Source organism: Monodelphis domestica, chromosome 4 (assembly GCF_027887165.1).
Source record: "Monodelphis domestica isolate mMonDom1 chromosome 4, mMonDom1.pri, whole genome shotgun sequence".
Lineage (NCBI taxonomy): Eukaryota > Metazoa > Chordata > Mammalia > Didelphimorphia > Didelphidae > Monodelphis > Monodelphis domestica.
Window position 1 is genome coordinate 231,516,743 of NC_077230.1, and position 13,598 is coordinate 231,530,340.

The window sequence follows — 13,598 nt, forward strand, 5'->3', positions numbered from 1 at the left end:
GATGAGGGACCGAGGCTGCCGAGAGCTAAGTGACATGCCCAGGGCCTTGCAGTGACTCCACGTCCAGCACTCTGCCCACTACATCCAGCTGCCTAGAACACTTGGCTGGATCCTGGAACTCCTATTTGTCCTCAGAAAAAGAGATGGCAAGTTAGCGAAGAACGGGAGGACCGCGCGTCTATATCCAGGGGTCAACCTGCTACCCACCGGGGCAGACAGGCAGGGCCACTTTCATGGGCTCGAACAAGCAGGGCTGCAAGGGGCTTTAGCTATTAATTGAATTCAATAAGCATTTATTAATCGTCTGCTATGTGCCAGGCACTGTGCTGAGCACTAGGGAGGATAGAGAGGCAAAGGACAGGCCCTGCCCTCCAGGGGAGACAATGTACAACAAATATATACAAACTATGCCAAGGATAAGTAGGAAGTCATGAAAGGAGGAAAGGCACCAGAATCAAGAGGGGTGAGGGAAGGCGTTAGCAGATGGATTTTAGTTGGGATTTAAAGGAAAGAAACCAAGGAGGTTGGTAATTGGAGTAGAAGTGGGAGAGCATTCCACCATAGGGAATGCCAGAGAAAATGCTCAGAGCTATTTTCTTTTTTCTTTTCTTTTCTTTTTTTTAAATAACCCTCACTTTCGGTCCTAGTAACAACTCTTAAGACAGTGGGGCAAGGACTAAGCAAACGGGGTTAAGTGACTTGCCCAGGGTCACATGGCTAGGAAATGTCTGAGGTCAGATTTGAACCCAACCCTGCCCCACCTAGCTGCCCCACTATTATCTTAATAATTAGATTCTAGTTTAACTTTTCTCTCCTTTTAAATGAGAAAGTTATGAATTGGAGAGAGAAGTCAGGTGACTTGGTCAAGCTTTGAACTCAGGCCTTGACTTCAGATCCACTGCTGTTTCCTTGGCATCCCAGTGTTCCCTGGCACCCTGAGGATCCAGACACTGGGCTAGGGATGGCACACGGAGAGATCTCCCCCTCCTACTCTCAGGAGTCTGGGGAAACTTTCTCTCCACCCCTCTACCTTGTTCCTCTAGTGGTTATGACCCTTTTCCTCCAAGCAGGTGACTCACACCTGCACCCAGTTTATGTACACATGCTGGCTCCCTCCCCGGTGCTGAGGCAATGCTTCTTCTCTTCCCGGGACATCTGATCCCTTCTCCTCTCCCCCCACCCATGGAAGAGGCTTCTGACCTCTTAGGCACTGGAGTTGAAGTCTTCCCCATTAGGCAACGTGGCTCAGAGCTTGCCGTGGTGCTTGGGCTAGAGCCCTTCATTGCCTCACCTCATCACCCACCCTCATGGGTTGGGGTTGGGGTGGGGTGGACCCTGGGAGCCAGAAGGGGAGGGGTTGGGCTCCTGGAGGGGGTAAGGGAGAGAAGGGGAGGGGAGACAGAAAAGTTCTGACTCATGTGCTCTTGACTCAACTTGCCTGATGACCGGGTGGGGGTGAGGAGGAGGAGGGTGGAGCTTGGGAAGAGGGGGTTGGGGCTGCAATGTTGGGCTTTGTCTAGAAGAGGGCCCAGGAAGGGTTTGGGGATCCTATGTAGCTTCTCAGCCCCTCTGGGTATTTTTTTTTTGGTTGTCTGGGGACAGGGGGAGGGGAACAATTTTCTGTCCGTTAGATAGCCTCCTGCTTCAGTTTTCTCATCCCCAGTCCTAGAGGTCCTAGTCATTGGGGCACTGAATGGCATGTTTATGCTGAGGGTGTGGTGGTTCGCAAGGTACTAGTGTGGGGAAATAGATGTGCCCAGGGCCCAGATGGCATGAAATCGAGCTATTAATTCTTATGTCTTTCTAGACCCCTTTCTCTATTTTTGAGGCTTGGAGGAGGGCAGTGGTAGTAAAGATCTGGGTGTGTGTGTGTGATTTTTTTTGGCACATCATATAGGGGGAACAGAATGAGGCAGGCACAGAATAATCTTTCTTTTCTTTCTTTCTCTAAACCCTTACTTTCTGTCTAAATAACAACTCTAAGACCGAAGGGCAAGGGCAAGCCAAACAAGTGACTTGCCCACGGTCACACAGCTAGGAAGGAAGCGTCTGGAGCTAGATTCAAACCCAGGTCCTCCCAATTCCAAGGCTGCCGTTCTAGCCACTGTGCCACCCGGCCGTCCCGAGGGTTCTTTCTGGAAGAGATCCTCAAGGAAGGCCGTGTAGAGCTGGGCTGGGAGTCCAGTGTCCTGGTTTCCTGGGAAGGTTTTGCCTCACTTGAGGTGTGGGCATAGCACGTCATTCTACTAATCTGGGATAGTTTCCCCTTCTGGAAAATAAGGGGACCGGTGGTATTCTCTAAGGTTCTCCTAGAATGTGAGGCCTGGAAGCGACACCACAGCTGTGCTGTCTGACTTGGCCTGGCACGTAGTAGGTATTTAATAAATGGCTTGACTGATGGAAGCTAGGGATCTTCTCTTTGGACCTCAAAGCAGCTGATTCGGAACTCTGGAAGCAGCTGAGCATGTTTTGGGGGTGTCTGGGGGGGCTTGCTACGTTGGTGGGCTTTTTCCAAGTGGGAGGAAAGGTGATGTCTTGGAGGGTCTTCCTCTGTCCCCTCCCACTCACCTGCTTGACCACGGGGGGGGGGGGGGGGGCTCTCTTCCTGGGGCCTCCGAGGACCAGGAGAGAGAAGCAGGGGCTGGATGCCTGACATGTAGGCCTGGTCCTGTGTCATTTTGGGATCGCGTCTTTATGTGCTTGGTGCCTCCTCTCTCTTTCTCTAGGTGGGTGCCCAGGGAAGGCCCCTAAACCCAAAGTCTCCCCCCCTTCATTCGCAGGCTTCCCTGGCCCGGCTTTGTTTCTGTTCACACGCGTGCCTCTGTGTCTGTCTGGATCTGTTGGGCTCTTGACGCCATATGTGGGCCTGTCTCTGGCGTATCTCTCTGCGTGTCTCTCCGTGTCAGTAGGTGTCTCTGTGTGTGTGTATGCGTGCACGCGTGCCTGCAGCCTGAGGAATTACACTGCAGTCATGTCATTCTCCCCATACAGCAGCCGCCGAGCTCGAGCCCGGCCCAGAGGGGGGGTTAAGAGGGCGGGGGAGGGGCGGGGAGGGGAGGGGAGGCTCCTGCATTCTTGCGGTTGGGGAGGAATCTGAGCCAACATTACTGGTCTCCAGAGGAGCCCAGCTGCAGCCCCAGGGCCCCGCCAGGCCAAGACTCTCTCTGCCGGCACAGGCCTGCTGGGGATGGGCTAGGGCCGCGACTAGGCCTTGGGCTTGGGCTGGGGTGGGGTGGGATTCTTTGCCCTCCGCCCCACCACGGGGGAGTTTAGCCAGGTTCACGGTTCGCAGCCCTCCATGATAGCAGGAAATAGGAGGACGGATCCTCGGATGGGAGACTGAGTTGAAAAAGTCAGGCCGGTCCAGCCTCATGTTACAGACAGGAAGCTGGCCTGGAGGGGCTCAGCTGCTTATCTGAGGTCCGCAGCAATCCTCAAACTCAGGTCCAGCGACAAACCTTTGCTCTTCCAACCTGTTGCCTCTGTGGCCTCTGGGGTTTCTTCTCTGGGGGATTTGTGGGAGCCTGTAAACTCCCGAAGGCAGGGCTCTCCGCTGGGGGGGCAGGGCGAGTGCACCCCAGGATGAATGGGCCCTCCTGGAGCCCCTGCACCTCCCCTGCCTCCCTTTCTGGCCCTCTCCGCCTCTCCTGTCATCCTGGGGGCTCCTGGCCGCTCTCAACTTTCCAGGAGGTTTCTTTTTGTTAGCTCCACAGGTCACCCAGCCTCTGGCCACCGGGGAGGGAGGGGGACGTTCTCCCAGGCGGCAGGAGCTCACCGCAATACCAGGGCTGTGGAGGGGGGGGGGGTCCTAAAGGGGGACAGAGCCGTGTTCCAGACGGGGGCAGAGGAGGGGAAGACAGTCCCGGATGGCCTGAGGGTTGAAAAATGTCAGCTTCTTGAAGACCAGAGGACCCCTGGCTCACCAGCTGGGCAGACCTCATGAAGAGGCCCCCTCTTTTCCCAGCAGGCTGGGGGCATTAATCCACAAGACTCAGGAAAGTAGGGGCTCCCCCACCCTGCCCCCCAGCTCTGTGGCATGGGCTGAGAGGCTGCTGGCCCCGCCCCTCCCCCTCCCCATGTGCCAGACAGTGCTTGTGCGGTCTAGCTAAGGGGCATACTGCTAGCGGGTGGGCACCTGCCTCCTCCTCCTCCCCAGGAGAGGCAGGCAGACGGGGCCAGGCGGCAGCAGCCGAGGCAGCAGTGGCGGCGGCGGGTATAGCCGCCAGCAGCAGCAGCAGCAGCAGCAGGACAGCAGAGCTGAAATAAATCTGAGCTGGTGTGGAATGAGGGGGGATAAATATCCTCTCCCCGTGATGTGATCTTTCCAGCGGCTATTAATAGGTCTCCGGGGAGAGGGATGGGGGGGAGGCTGCTGGGGGAGTGGGGCTGGGGCTTAAAGGGCCCACAGCCCTGGCTGCAGGAATCCTTGGCTCCGGGCTCCGCTCTTGCTTTGGGAAGCTTGCTGTCCGTAGCAGCACTGCCCCTCCCTTGCTTTTCCATCGCTGGCCTGCCGTGGGGTCTCCCTTTCTCCCCCGGGGGACTGGAGTGATGGACCCCTGCCCTCTAGGTCATTTCCCCCGTTGTGCTAAAGGAGACCTACCTGAGCAGTGATCCCAGATCTTCTCTTTCCCCTTCATCACCTCCACCTCTTGGCCGGAGGGGGCGGAATGAATGGTTGGGGGGATACCAGGAGGGGGTTAGGGATGGAGGAGGGAAAGAACAGGTTTGAGGGAGAAGGGGAGAAGGTCCAAGAAGAGGGTATACCTGCCAACAGAAGGACCTGGGTTTGAATTCTCTTTCAAAGGTTGGATAAGGTGATCTCTCAGGTGCCTACTGGTTGTCTCCTGTCTTGTGGATGTATGAAGAATTTATGGGAATGAAGAAGGGGTTGCCATAGAAACCAGCCCGCCCAAGGGGCCAATGGATTTGAGACTTGGGGTGGGTACCTGCTTGGGGATCTGGTTCCCCTTTGGATTTGGAGACCCTTTGCTGATCTCGAGGATAACCCTCAGCCTAATGGGTCACTGGAGTAAATCAAAGAGGTCAATTGGCTTGTTCCATCTCAAGACATCTTGTTTTCTTGAGGGAAACAAAGAACTGTACAATTGAGTTGGCCCCAGGGGTACTTAGCTGTCAAAGATAAGCCAATTCTTCACAAGATTAACACCCCTTCTCTCTTTCACTTCTCTTAGGCACCTCCACCTCAGGACAGGAGCCCTCGGGATCCTGCCACCATCCCTCCCAGGCTCTCCAGCCCCAGCCAAGCCAATGCACCCAGAAAATAAACTGACCAATCATGGCAAGACAGGGAATGGCGGGGCTCAGTCGCAGCACCAGAATGTGAGCCAAGGACCCACTTGTAACCTGGGCTCCAAGGGCGTGGGGGCAGGGAATCATGGGGCCAAGGCCAATCAGATCTCCCCCAGCAACTCCAGTCTGAAGAACCCCCAGGCATCTGTTCCTCCCTTTGGTTCACTCAAAGGGAAGGTGAAGAGGGAGAGGAGCGTGTCAGTGGACTCGGGGGAACAGCGGGAAGCTGGGACACCATCCCTGGACCCAGAAGCCAAAGGTACCCATAGCATCCTAATCTAGAAGACCCTCCATGTCCTATCCTATTGCCTTCAGCTACCAGTACCCCCTCCTGTTGGGAGTTTTGGGAAACTCCCCCCTTTTTCTGCCCTGGTTTAGGAGTTAGGGGTGGAAATAGGTAGGGGCTAGGAACCGGGTTTCTTGGTATTGTGGACCGTATCTCTATCTAGGCAGTGCCAGTCACCAAAGGGGCACATTGTCTCTGGCGGAATCTCAGACAAAGGGGTCTCTAGGCCTGTCTCTACCTTCTCACCCCAATTTATAGAAAGGATAGGGGAGGTGCATGGAGGCGGTAGGGGATAGGAGAAAACACCTGTAGGATAAAGTATAAAATCCAGGTAGGTCCTAGCTCCGAGGCATTCCTGGTGTCCTGAACTGGTGGGAGCCATTTGGGGAAGGCACAGGGGCCTGGATGAGTAGCTGCTCCCCCCTCCCCCTTCTTCCCCCCCAGTCCTAATTGGAAACAGTTGTGGTCAGGATTATTCTATGCTTGGTGCTGGTTGGGGGGGAGGGGCGCTAGGCGGCTTGAGCTTTGGAGCAAAATCAGAAACAAATGGTAGTGTGTTGGGGGCCAGTGGCATGGGGGCGGAGTGGGAGGCTGGCATGGCTCCCATACCAGACTGGGCAGTGCCAACAAACTTGAGAGAAGAAGGGAACCGAAATTGAGAATGAAGGCGGTGAATGGCCAGGACTTTAGAAATCCACTCTAACGCCTCTCCCTTCTTTTCACACACTTCCCTGGACAGAGGTGGCACCGAGGAGTAAGCGCCGCTGTGTGCTGGAGAGGAAGCAGCCATACAGCGGGGACGAATGGTGTTCGGGGCCAGACAGCGATGATGACGACAAACCCATTGGGGCCACCCATAGTGAGTTCCCATCTAGGCAAGGGTGAAAACTGTCAGAGAGAAGAGAAGCTCCTTAGCGTGTGTGTGTGTGCGTGTGTGTGTGTGTGTGTGCGTGTGTGTGTGCGTGTGTGCGCGTGTGTGTGTGCGTGTGTGTGTGTGTGTGTGTGTGTGTGTGTGTGTGTGTGTGTGTACACATTCAACACATTCAAGTCTTCTCCCACAAGGAATGAGACTTCACCTTTAGCCAGGAGCTGGAGAAATAGGGCAGCTTTACCCAGGACCCTTTAGTGTCAGAACTACAGATCCCCAGAATCCACCCTTCCCCAAGGCCATCCCTTTCTCCATTCCCTAAAGATGCAACACTTTCCCCTACCCCCACTTCTCCCGCAAAGACCTCCTCTTCTCCCTAGGCAAGATGGTCCAGAGGAACACCATATTGGCTTCCTCTCCTACCTCTGCCCCAACACACTAGTCATCACCCTGCCCTTCCCTGGTCCTTCCTTTCCCTCTTTCGAAAGGGAATTGGGGGTGATGAGTCACTCTTATCCCTGGAAAGCCTGACAGTAGCCACCTCAAATCCTTGGCCTGTGCTGCCACCTGCTGGTTTGGTCTGGGAGGGCAGAGCTGGTTCATGCTGGTTTTTGAGATGTGACAAGTTGGTTGAGTGGGTTAAAGGCTTTGTTCATTAGCCCTGACCAGGGGTTCGGACCTGGTATGAGCTATTCAGTTCTGTTGTGTTCCCGGACACCATTAATTTCTTCCAACAACCTCCAGAATGAGTCATGTCAATCACAAAAGATACCAGCAGTTCATGTGACGGGACCAGTACAAAACTTCTTTTTCCCTGCCCCTGTACAGTGCCTGTAAGATAACAGACATTTAACAGCTCCCTGATGATTTACTGACTGATTGATATATATATGATAGATATTCATCTAGTCTGTACTGAGCGCATGGACAAGACAAATTCTTTAAGGTCAAGGACCCTGCAGTGAAGTTGGAGGGAAAAGATTCTAGTCTTTTCTCTAGATGACTAATGTTGGTCCCCCACTAAACTGTAAGCTCTGTGATGTCTGTCCATGATCATGCTTTATCTAAACTTTGAATCTCTGACAACACTTAGCAAAGTAGGGATTTGAACAAATATTTGCTGAATGAATGAATGAACTAGAGGATCAGACTATCTCTGTGCATGTGATCTAGCGATGGTGTCAAACTCATTAGAAATATCTTAGATAACATAAATTAATATTCCTGCTTTATTATATTTTTATTTGTTTTGTCATGCAAAGAAACATCTTTGATAACCATAAATTAATACTGTTTCTGCTTTATTGTATTTTTGTTTGTTTTTGCTATGCATAGAAATATCTTCACTAACCATAAATTAATGTTATTTCTGCTTTATTATGTTTTTGTTTGTTTTGCCATACATAGAAACATCTTTGATAACCATAAATTAATATTATTTCTGCTTTATTGTATTTTTGTTTGTTTCCCAATTACATTATTTGGGAACTCTTACCTTCTGTCTTAAAATCAATAGTAAGCATTGGTTCCAAGGCAGAAGAGTGTTGTACAAAGATGAAGTCCTTCCCATCCTTCAAGTCCAGTTCAGTTGCTAGCATTTACACGTCTTCCATAATAACCTCTTCACCTCAGCCAACAGTAATCTCCCTTTCTCTTACTCTTTGGATATTGCCAAGTACTTGTTTCCCTTCTGTGCCCCTGTAGCATTTTCTTTTTTAAAACCCTTACCATTTGTCAGTATTAATTCTAAGACAGAAGAATAGCAAGGGCTAGGCCATCAGGGTTAAGTGGCCTTCCTGGGATCATACAGCTAGGAAGTATCTGAGGTCAGATTTGAATTCAAGTCCTTCTGACGCCAGGCATGGTGTTCTATCCACTGTGTTTCCTTGCTGTCCCTGCACCTATAGTGTTCTAATTTGTATCATAATTATTTTCCGTCTCCATCTTGTTTCCTCTACCAGATTTTAAGTTTATTAAGAGCAGGCACCATGTTTTTATTTACCTTTGCAACTCCTCTAGTACTTAGCTTAGCGCCTTACATGTCAAACATTCAGGAAATGTTTGTTGACTTTAAATGATGTTATTGCGAACCACTGTTAGAAGGCGATAGACTTTGAGTTGTTTTTCTAGAAGTGGGGTGGTTTGGCATTGAGCCATCTATAAGCTCATGTTTCCCCCCCACCACAACCCTTGTGATCAACTTATTTGTGAAACGACTGAATGAAATGAAGGGTGTTGTGGAACAGAAGTTTCCTCTTTGCTGGCCTGTAAGTAGAGCCCATGATTCTGACTTCATGAGCATTGTATTTGAACCCAGATCTCCCTCCAGTTTTTTTGGTTGACGTCATGGCTATGAAAGCCTAATAATACCTTACATCCTGCAGTGCTATTAACTTGTTTCATCCCCACTCTGTTCCTAGAAGGCATACAGCATTATTTTGAACCCTTGATTTCTGTCTTGGAATTAATACTGGTAGTCTTTACCATTCTTCTGCTTTGGAATTTCAAACAGTAAGGGCTAGGCAATGGGGCTTAAGTGACTTGCTCAGTCGCACAGCCAGGAAGTGTCTGAACCCAGATTTGAACCCAGGACCGCTTGTCTCTGGGCCTGGCTCTCAATCCACTGAGCCACCCTGCTGCCCCCTAGAACTTCATTTTCCCGAGTTTTAGACCAGGCTCTGCCTACTCTACCTTGCCTTCCTCTTTCTCCATCCCCCTCTCCCCTCTCATTGATTTACAAATCCAACCATCTGAGACTTGACTGATTGTAGTACAGTGTAGTACAGTGTAGACATAAATACACACCTGCTTAAGCCACCATCTTCCTCTCTCCTCTATGGTTACCACTTAGCAAAACTTGGCCAAGAGGGAGCAAATGAGATAGCCGGCAACATTAGAGACCCTTTGGGACCAGAATGTCTCTATGAACTTGTTAGGAAAAGGTATCTTAACCCCTTGTCTAGTTCTGATGGGCCAGCAGCGCTGACCCCCCCCCCCCCCAGTTTCCCTAAGTGCCTTTCTTCTTTAGTACCACGTATCCCCCTCGGTGAAGCTGGGCCGGAACAGGGGCCATTCGCTGGCTCGCTCACTTCCTTCCTCCTCTTCCTCTCCCTTTGCAGATTGTAATGTAGCAGACCCAGGCATGGCCACCACACAGCTGGGCCCAGGTCCAGCCCCCCCACCACCCCTCAATGAGAGTAGTGCCCCCGGAGCCCCCCACGGCCCCCCGGCTGGCCTTCGGACAGAGGGTCCTGGTGGTCCGGGAGGCCCAGGAAAGTCAAGCGCTCAGTTTGTCTATGTCTTCACCACCCACCTTGCCAACACGTAAGTGCTGCTGGGGGAGCATGCATGGTTCCGCGGGTGCTCCCAAGATTCCACCTGGGAGTGTGTCTATCCAGATGCCCTAGCCAATGCCTCGGGGACCCGGGCTTAGCACGGACCCATGGGAGGGCCAGCTTGGGGAGGCAGGGCAAAGAAAGGTCTAGAACCTGTTTTCCTTCTCTATGCAGTTAGCCCTAAGCACTCTTCTCTTTTGGCATTTCTCTCTTTCGCCCTCTTCCCCGATCCAGGGCAGCTGAGGCGGTGTTGCAAGGCCGAGTTGACTCCATTCTGGCCTACCACCAGCAAAATGTACCCCGTGCCAAGCTTGACCAGGTGAGTATTTGCATGGGCCCAGGGATGGGTCTGATCCAGACCTTTTCCTGGGTGGTGGGCATGAGGGTACGGTATCAGGGGGACAGCGTAGTACTGGGAGAGGAGGGTCCCTTTGCCTATTGCCTCCTCCCTCATCCTTTGCCTTTGTGGTCCCACAGGCTCCAAAGGTGCCACCTACATCGGAACCACTTCCTTTGAGCACAGCCTCAGCCGGTACCCCACAGTCCCAGCCGCCCCCTCTACCACCCCCTCCACCACCCCCTGGCAGCGCCCCCCCAGCTCTTCCTGCCTCCCTGCCTCCAGAGGGGCCACCTGAGGATACACACAGGGATCTAACACCCAACTCTGTGGGCGCCACCAGCAGCAATGCAACAGGGGGAACCCACCCCAACACCCCTACAGCTGCCACTGCCACAAACCCCCTGGCCCCAGGAGGGGAGCCTGGGGGCGCCCCCGGAGGCCCCACCCTGCTAGGGGAGGGCACCCCCACGGGCAATGGGCAGCGGGCCCTGACTGGCTCTGAGGGCCTATCGAAGGAACAGTTGGAGCACCGGGAGCGCTCCTTACAGACACTACGGGACATCGAGCGGCTGCTGCTTCGGAGCGGGGAGACCGAACCCTTCCTCAAGGCCCCTCCAGGGGCCGCAGGCGAGGGGGGGCCACCAGCACCAGCTCCCCCAGCACCCCAGCAACCCCCAGTGCCCCCACCTGGAGGCCTGAAGAAATACGAAGAGCCCCTACAGTCTATGATTTCCCAGACACAGAGCCTCGGGGGTCCTGGGCTGGAGCACGAGGTACCAGGTCACCACCCAGGCGGTGACATGGGGCAGCAGATGAACATCATGATGCAGCGGCTGAGTCAGGACAGTTTGACGCCTGAGCAGGTAGCCTGGCGTAAGCTGCAGGAGGAATATTATGAGGAGAAGCGACGGAAAGAGGAGCAAATTGGCCTCCATGGAGGACGGCCCCTGCAGGAGATGATGCTGTCCCAGGGCATGGGGGGCATGATGGTCCGGGGCCCCCCACCTCCTTACCACAGCAAACCTGGGGACCAGTGGCCTCCAGGAATGGGGGCCCAGCTTCGGGGGCCTATGGATGTCCAGGACCCAATGCAGCTCCGGGGAGGGCACCCGTTTCCTGGACCTCGTTTCCCTGGCAACCAGATGCAACGGGTATCTGGATTTGGAGGTATGCAAAGCATGCCTATGGAAGTGCCCATGAATGCCATGCAGAGGCCTGTGAGGCCAGGCATGGCTTGGACAGAAGACTTGCCCCCAATGGGGGGGCCAGGCAACTTTGTGCAGGGTGCAGTGCCCTATCCTGGTGGGCAGAGTGAGGCAGAGAGATTCATGACCCCCAGGGCACGTGAGGAGCTTCTGCGGCACCAGCTGCTGGAGAAACGGACGATGGGCATGCAGCGCCCACTGGGGATGGCAGGCAATGCCATGGGACAGGGCATGGAGATGGAGCGGATGATTCAGGCCCACCGACAGATGGAACCGACCATGTTCCCTGGGCAGATGACAGGCGGGGAGGGCCTGGCAGGTGCCCCTATGAGCATGGAATTTGGGGGCAGCAGGGGTCTCCTGAGCCCTCCAATGGGACAGTCTGGCCTGAGGGATGTGGATGCCCCCATGGGGCCCGGCAACTTGAACATGAATATGAATGTCAACATGAACATGAACATGAATCTTAATGTGCAGATGACCCCTCAGCAGCAGATGTTGATGTCCCAAAAGATGCGGGGTCCTGCAGACATGATGGGCCCTCAAGGCCTGGCTCCTGAGGAGCTGGCCCGTGTCCGGGCCCAGAATGGCAGTGGCATGATGGGAGCACCCCAAAAGATGCTTATGCCTTCCCAGTTCCCCAATCAGGGCCAACAAGGCTTCTCCAGTGGGCAAGGACCCTACCCTGCCATGCCTCAAGACATGGGTAATGCCCCTGACATGTTCAGCCCCGATCAGGGCTCTATGCCTGTGGGCAACCTGGGTACCACCCGGCTCAGTCACATGCCTCTTCCCCCAGCACCCAACCCTCCGCCTCCTGCCCCCATGCACCAGGCCCCAGCTAGAGGGCTGGGCCGACGGCCCTCAGACCTCACCATCAGTATTAACCAAATGGGCTCACCAGGTATGGGTCACCTGAAGTCACCTACCCTTAGTCAGGTGCATTCGCCCTTGGTCACTTCACCTTCTGCCAACCTCAAGTCACCCCAGACACCCTCTCAGATGGTGCCTCTGCCTTCTGCTAACCCCCCGGGGCCCCTCAAGTCTCCCCAGGTCCTCAGCTCTTCCCTCAGCGTCCGTTCACCAACTGGCTCACCCAGCCGGCTCAAGTCTCCCTCCATGGCAGTGCCCTCGCCAGGCTGGGTGCCCTCACCTAAGACAGCCATGCCGAGCCCAGGTGTCAACCAGAACAAGCAGCCATCTCTCAACTTGAACTCTTCCAATACCATGAGCAACCTGGAGCAAGGTGAGTTGTCATCAGGGCAAAGACAAGTGGAGAGAGGCAACTCGGAGCTCGGAGGGAAGGCATTGCTCATACCAAGGGCAGACGAGTCTGGAGACTGATCTAAGCTGACCGACCCAGAGGCGCTCGATAGAGCCCCAGGACCCCAGGGAGGAAGACGCTCCAAAGGGGAGGTCGATTTGCTCCAGGGTCAGCAATGCGTAGGATCGTAGGACCTAGAGCTGGAAGGGCTCCTAATTGAATAGTCGTTGCACACAGGAAGAAACTGAGGCCCAGAGAATTAAAAGGTTACTCCAAAGTGACAGAGGTTGCAGAGGGCAAAACTGAGATTCAGGCCCAGGTTCTTTGACTCCAAATTCAATGGCCTTAACCTCGTTAATTTGCCGGTGGCTGTAGGTAGGAAGGAGGGGCACCTGAAGCTCCTAGTGGTTGAAGGGAGACATTACGTTCCTGGCCCTGGCAGCACCTCCTGAACACACCTCAGGATCTGTGTCCGAGAAGCAAGTGGGTGCTGGGATGAGTTTGTTGAGATATCAAGTTAGTAGATAGTGCAGGAGTTGTCAGGCTGGTAATGTAGGATGAGGGGAAGTCATCCCTGTTCCATCTCTGGGAAGCCTTCCAGAAGCATCACCTCTTTCTCTCTCCTCTCTCCTGTAGGTGCCCTCCCTCCCAGCGGCCCTCGGAGTAGCTCCTCTGCCCCACCTGCCAATCCCCCCGGAGGCATCATGAACCCCAGCCTGCCTTTTACTTCTTCCCCAGATCCCGCCCCTTCCCAGAACCCTTTGTCGCTGATGATGTCTCAGATGTCCAAATATGCCATGCCCAGCTCCACTCCCCTATACCACAATGCCATCAAGACCATTGCCACCTCGGATGATGAGCTTCTGCCCGATAGGCCTATGCTTCCACCGGGGACCATGCCAGGTGGGAAACCAACATTCCTGAGGACTTGGCCTTTTGGTTCTTGCCCCCTGAGGAAGAATAGGAGGGAAGGGATTTTGGCTGTCCACT

General features: G+C 54.0%; 1 protein-coding gene across 5 annotated transcripts in view; it reads left to right on the top strand.

The window, feature by feature from the left end:
* BCL9L (BCL9 like) overlaps positions 1-13,598 on the top strand; it is a 37,273-nt gene that overhangs the window by 19,500 nt on the left and 4,175 nt on the right. The window contains exons 1-8 of one of the 5 annotated variants that reach the window (XM_056794262.1): positions 3,116-3,444; positions 4,805-4,938; positions 5,193-5,569; positions 6,336-6,455; positions 9,584-9,788; positions 10,034-10,118; positions 10,277-12,590; positions 13,245-13,511. In XM_056794262.1, coding sequence (XP_056650240.1) covers positions 5,269-5,569; positions 6,336-6,455; positions 9,584-9,788; positions 10,034-10,118; positions 10,277-12,590; positions 13,245-13,511 — 3,292 coding nt within the window. In that variant the 5' untranslated portion in view covers positions 3,116-3,444; positions 4,805-4,938; positions 5,193-5,268. Of the gene's footprint in view, positions 1-3,115; positions 3,445-4,733; positions 4,939-5,192; positions 5,570-6,335; positions 6,456-9,583; positions 9,789-10,033; positions 10,119-10,276; positions 12,591-13,244; positions 13,512-13,598 lie in introns of those variants that run through there. The other 4 variants (XM_056794261.1, XM_056794263.1, XM_056794260.1 and 1 more) reach the window with 4 other exon arrangements.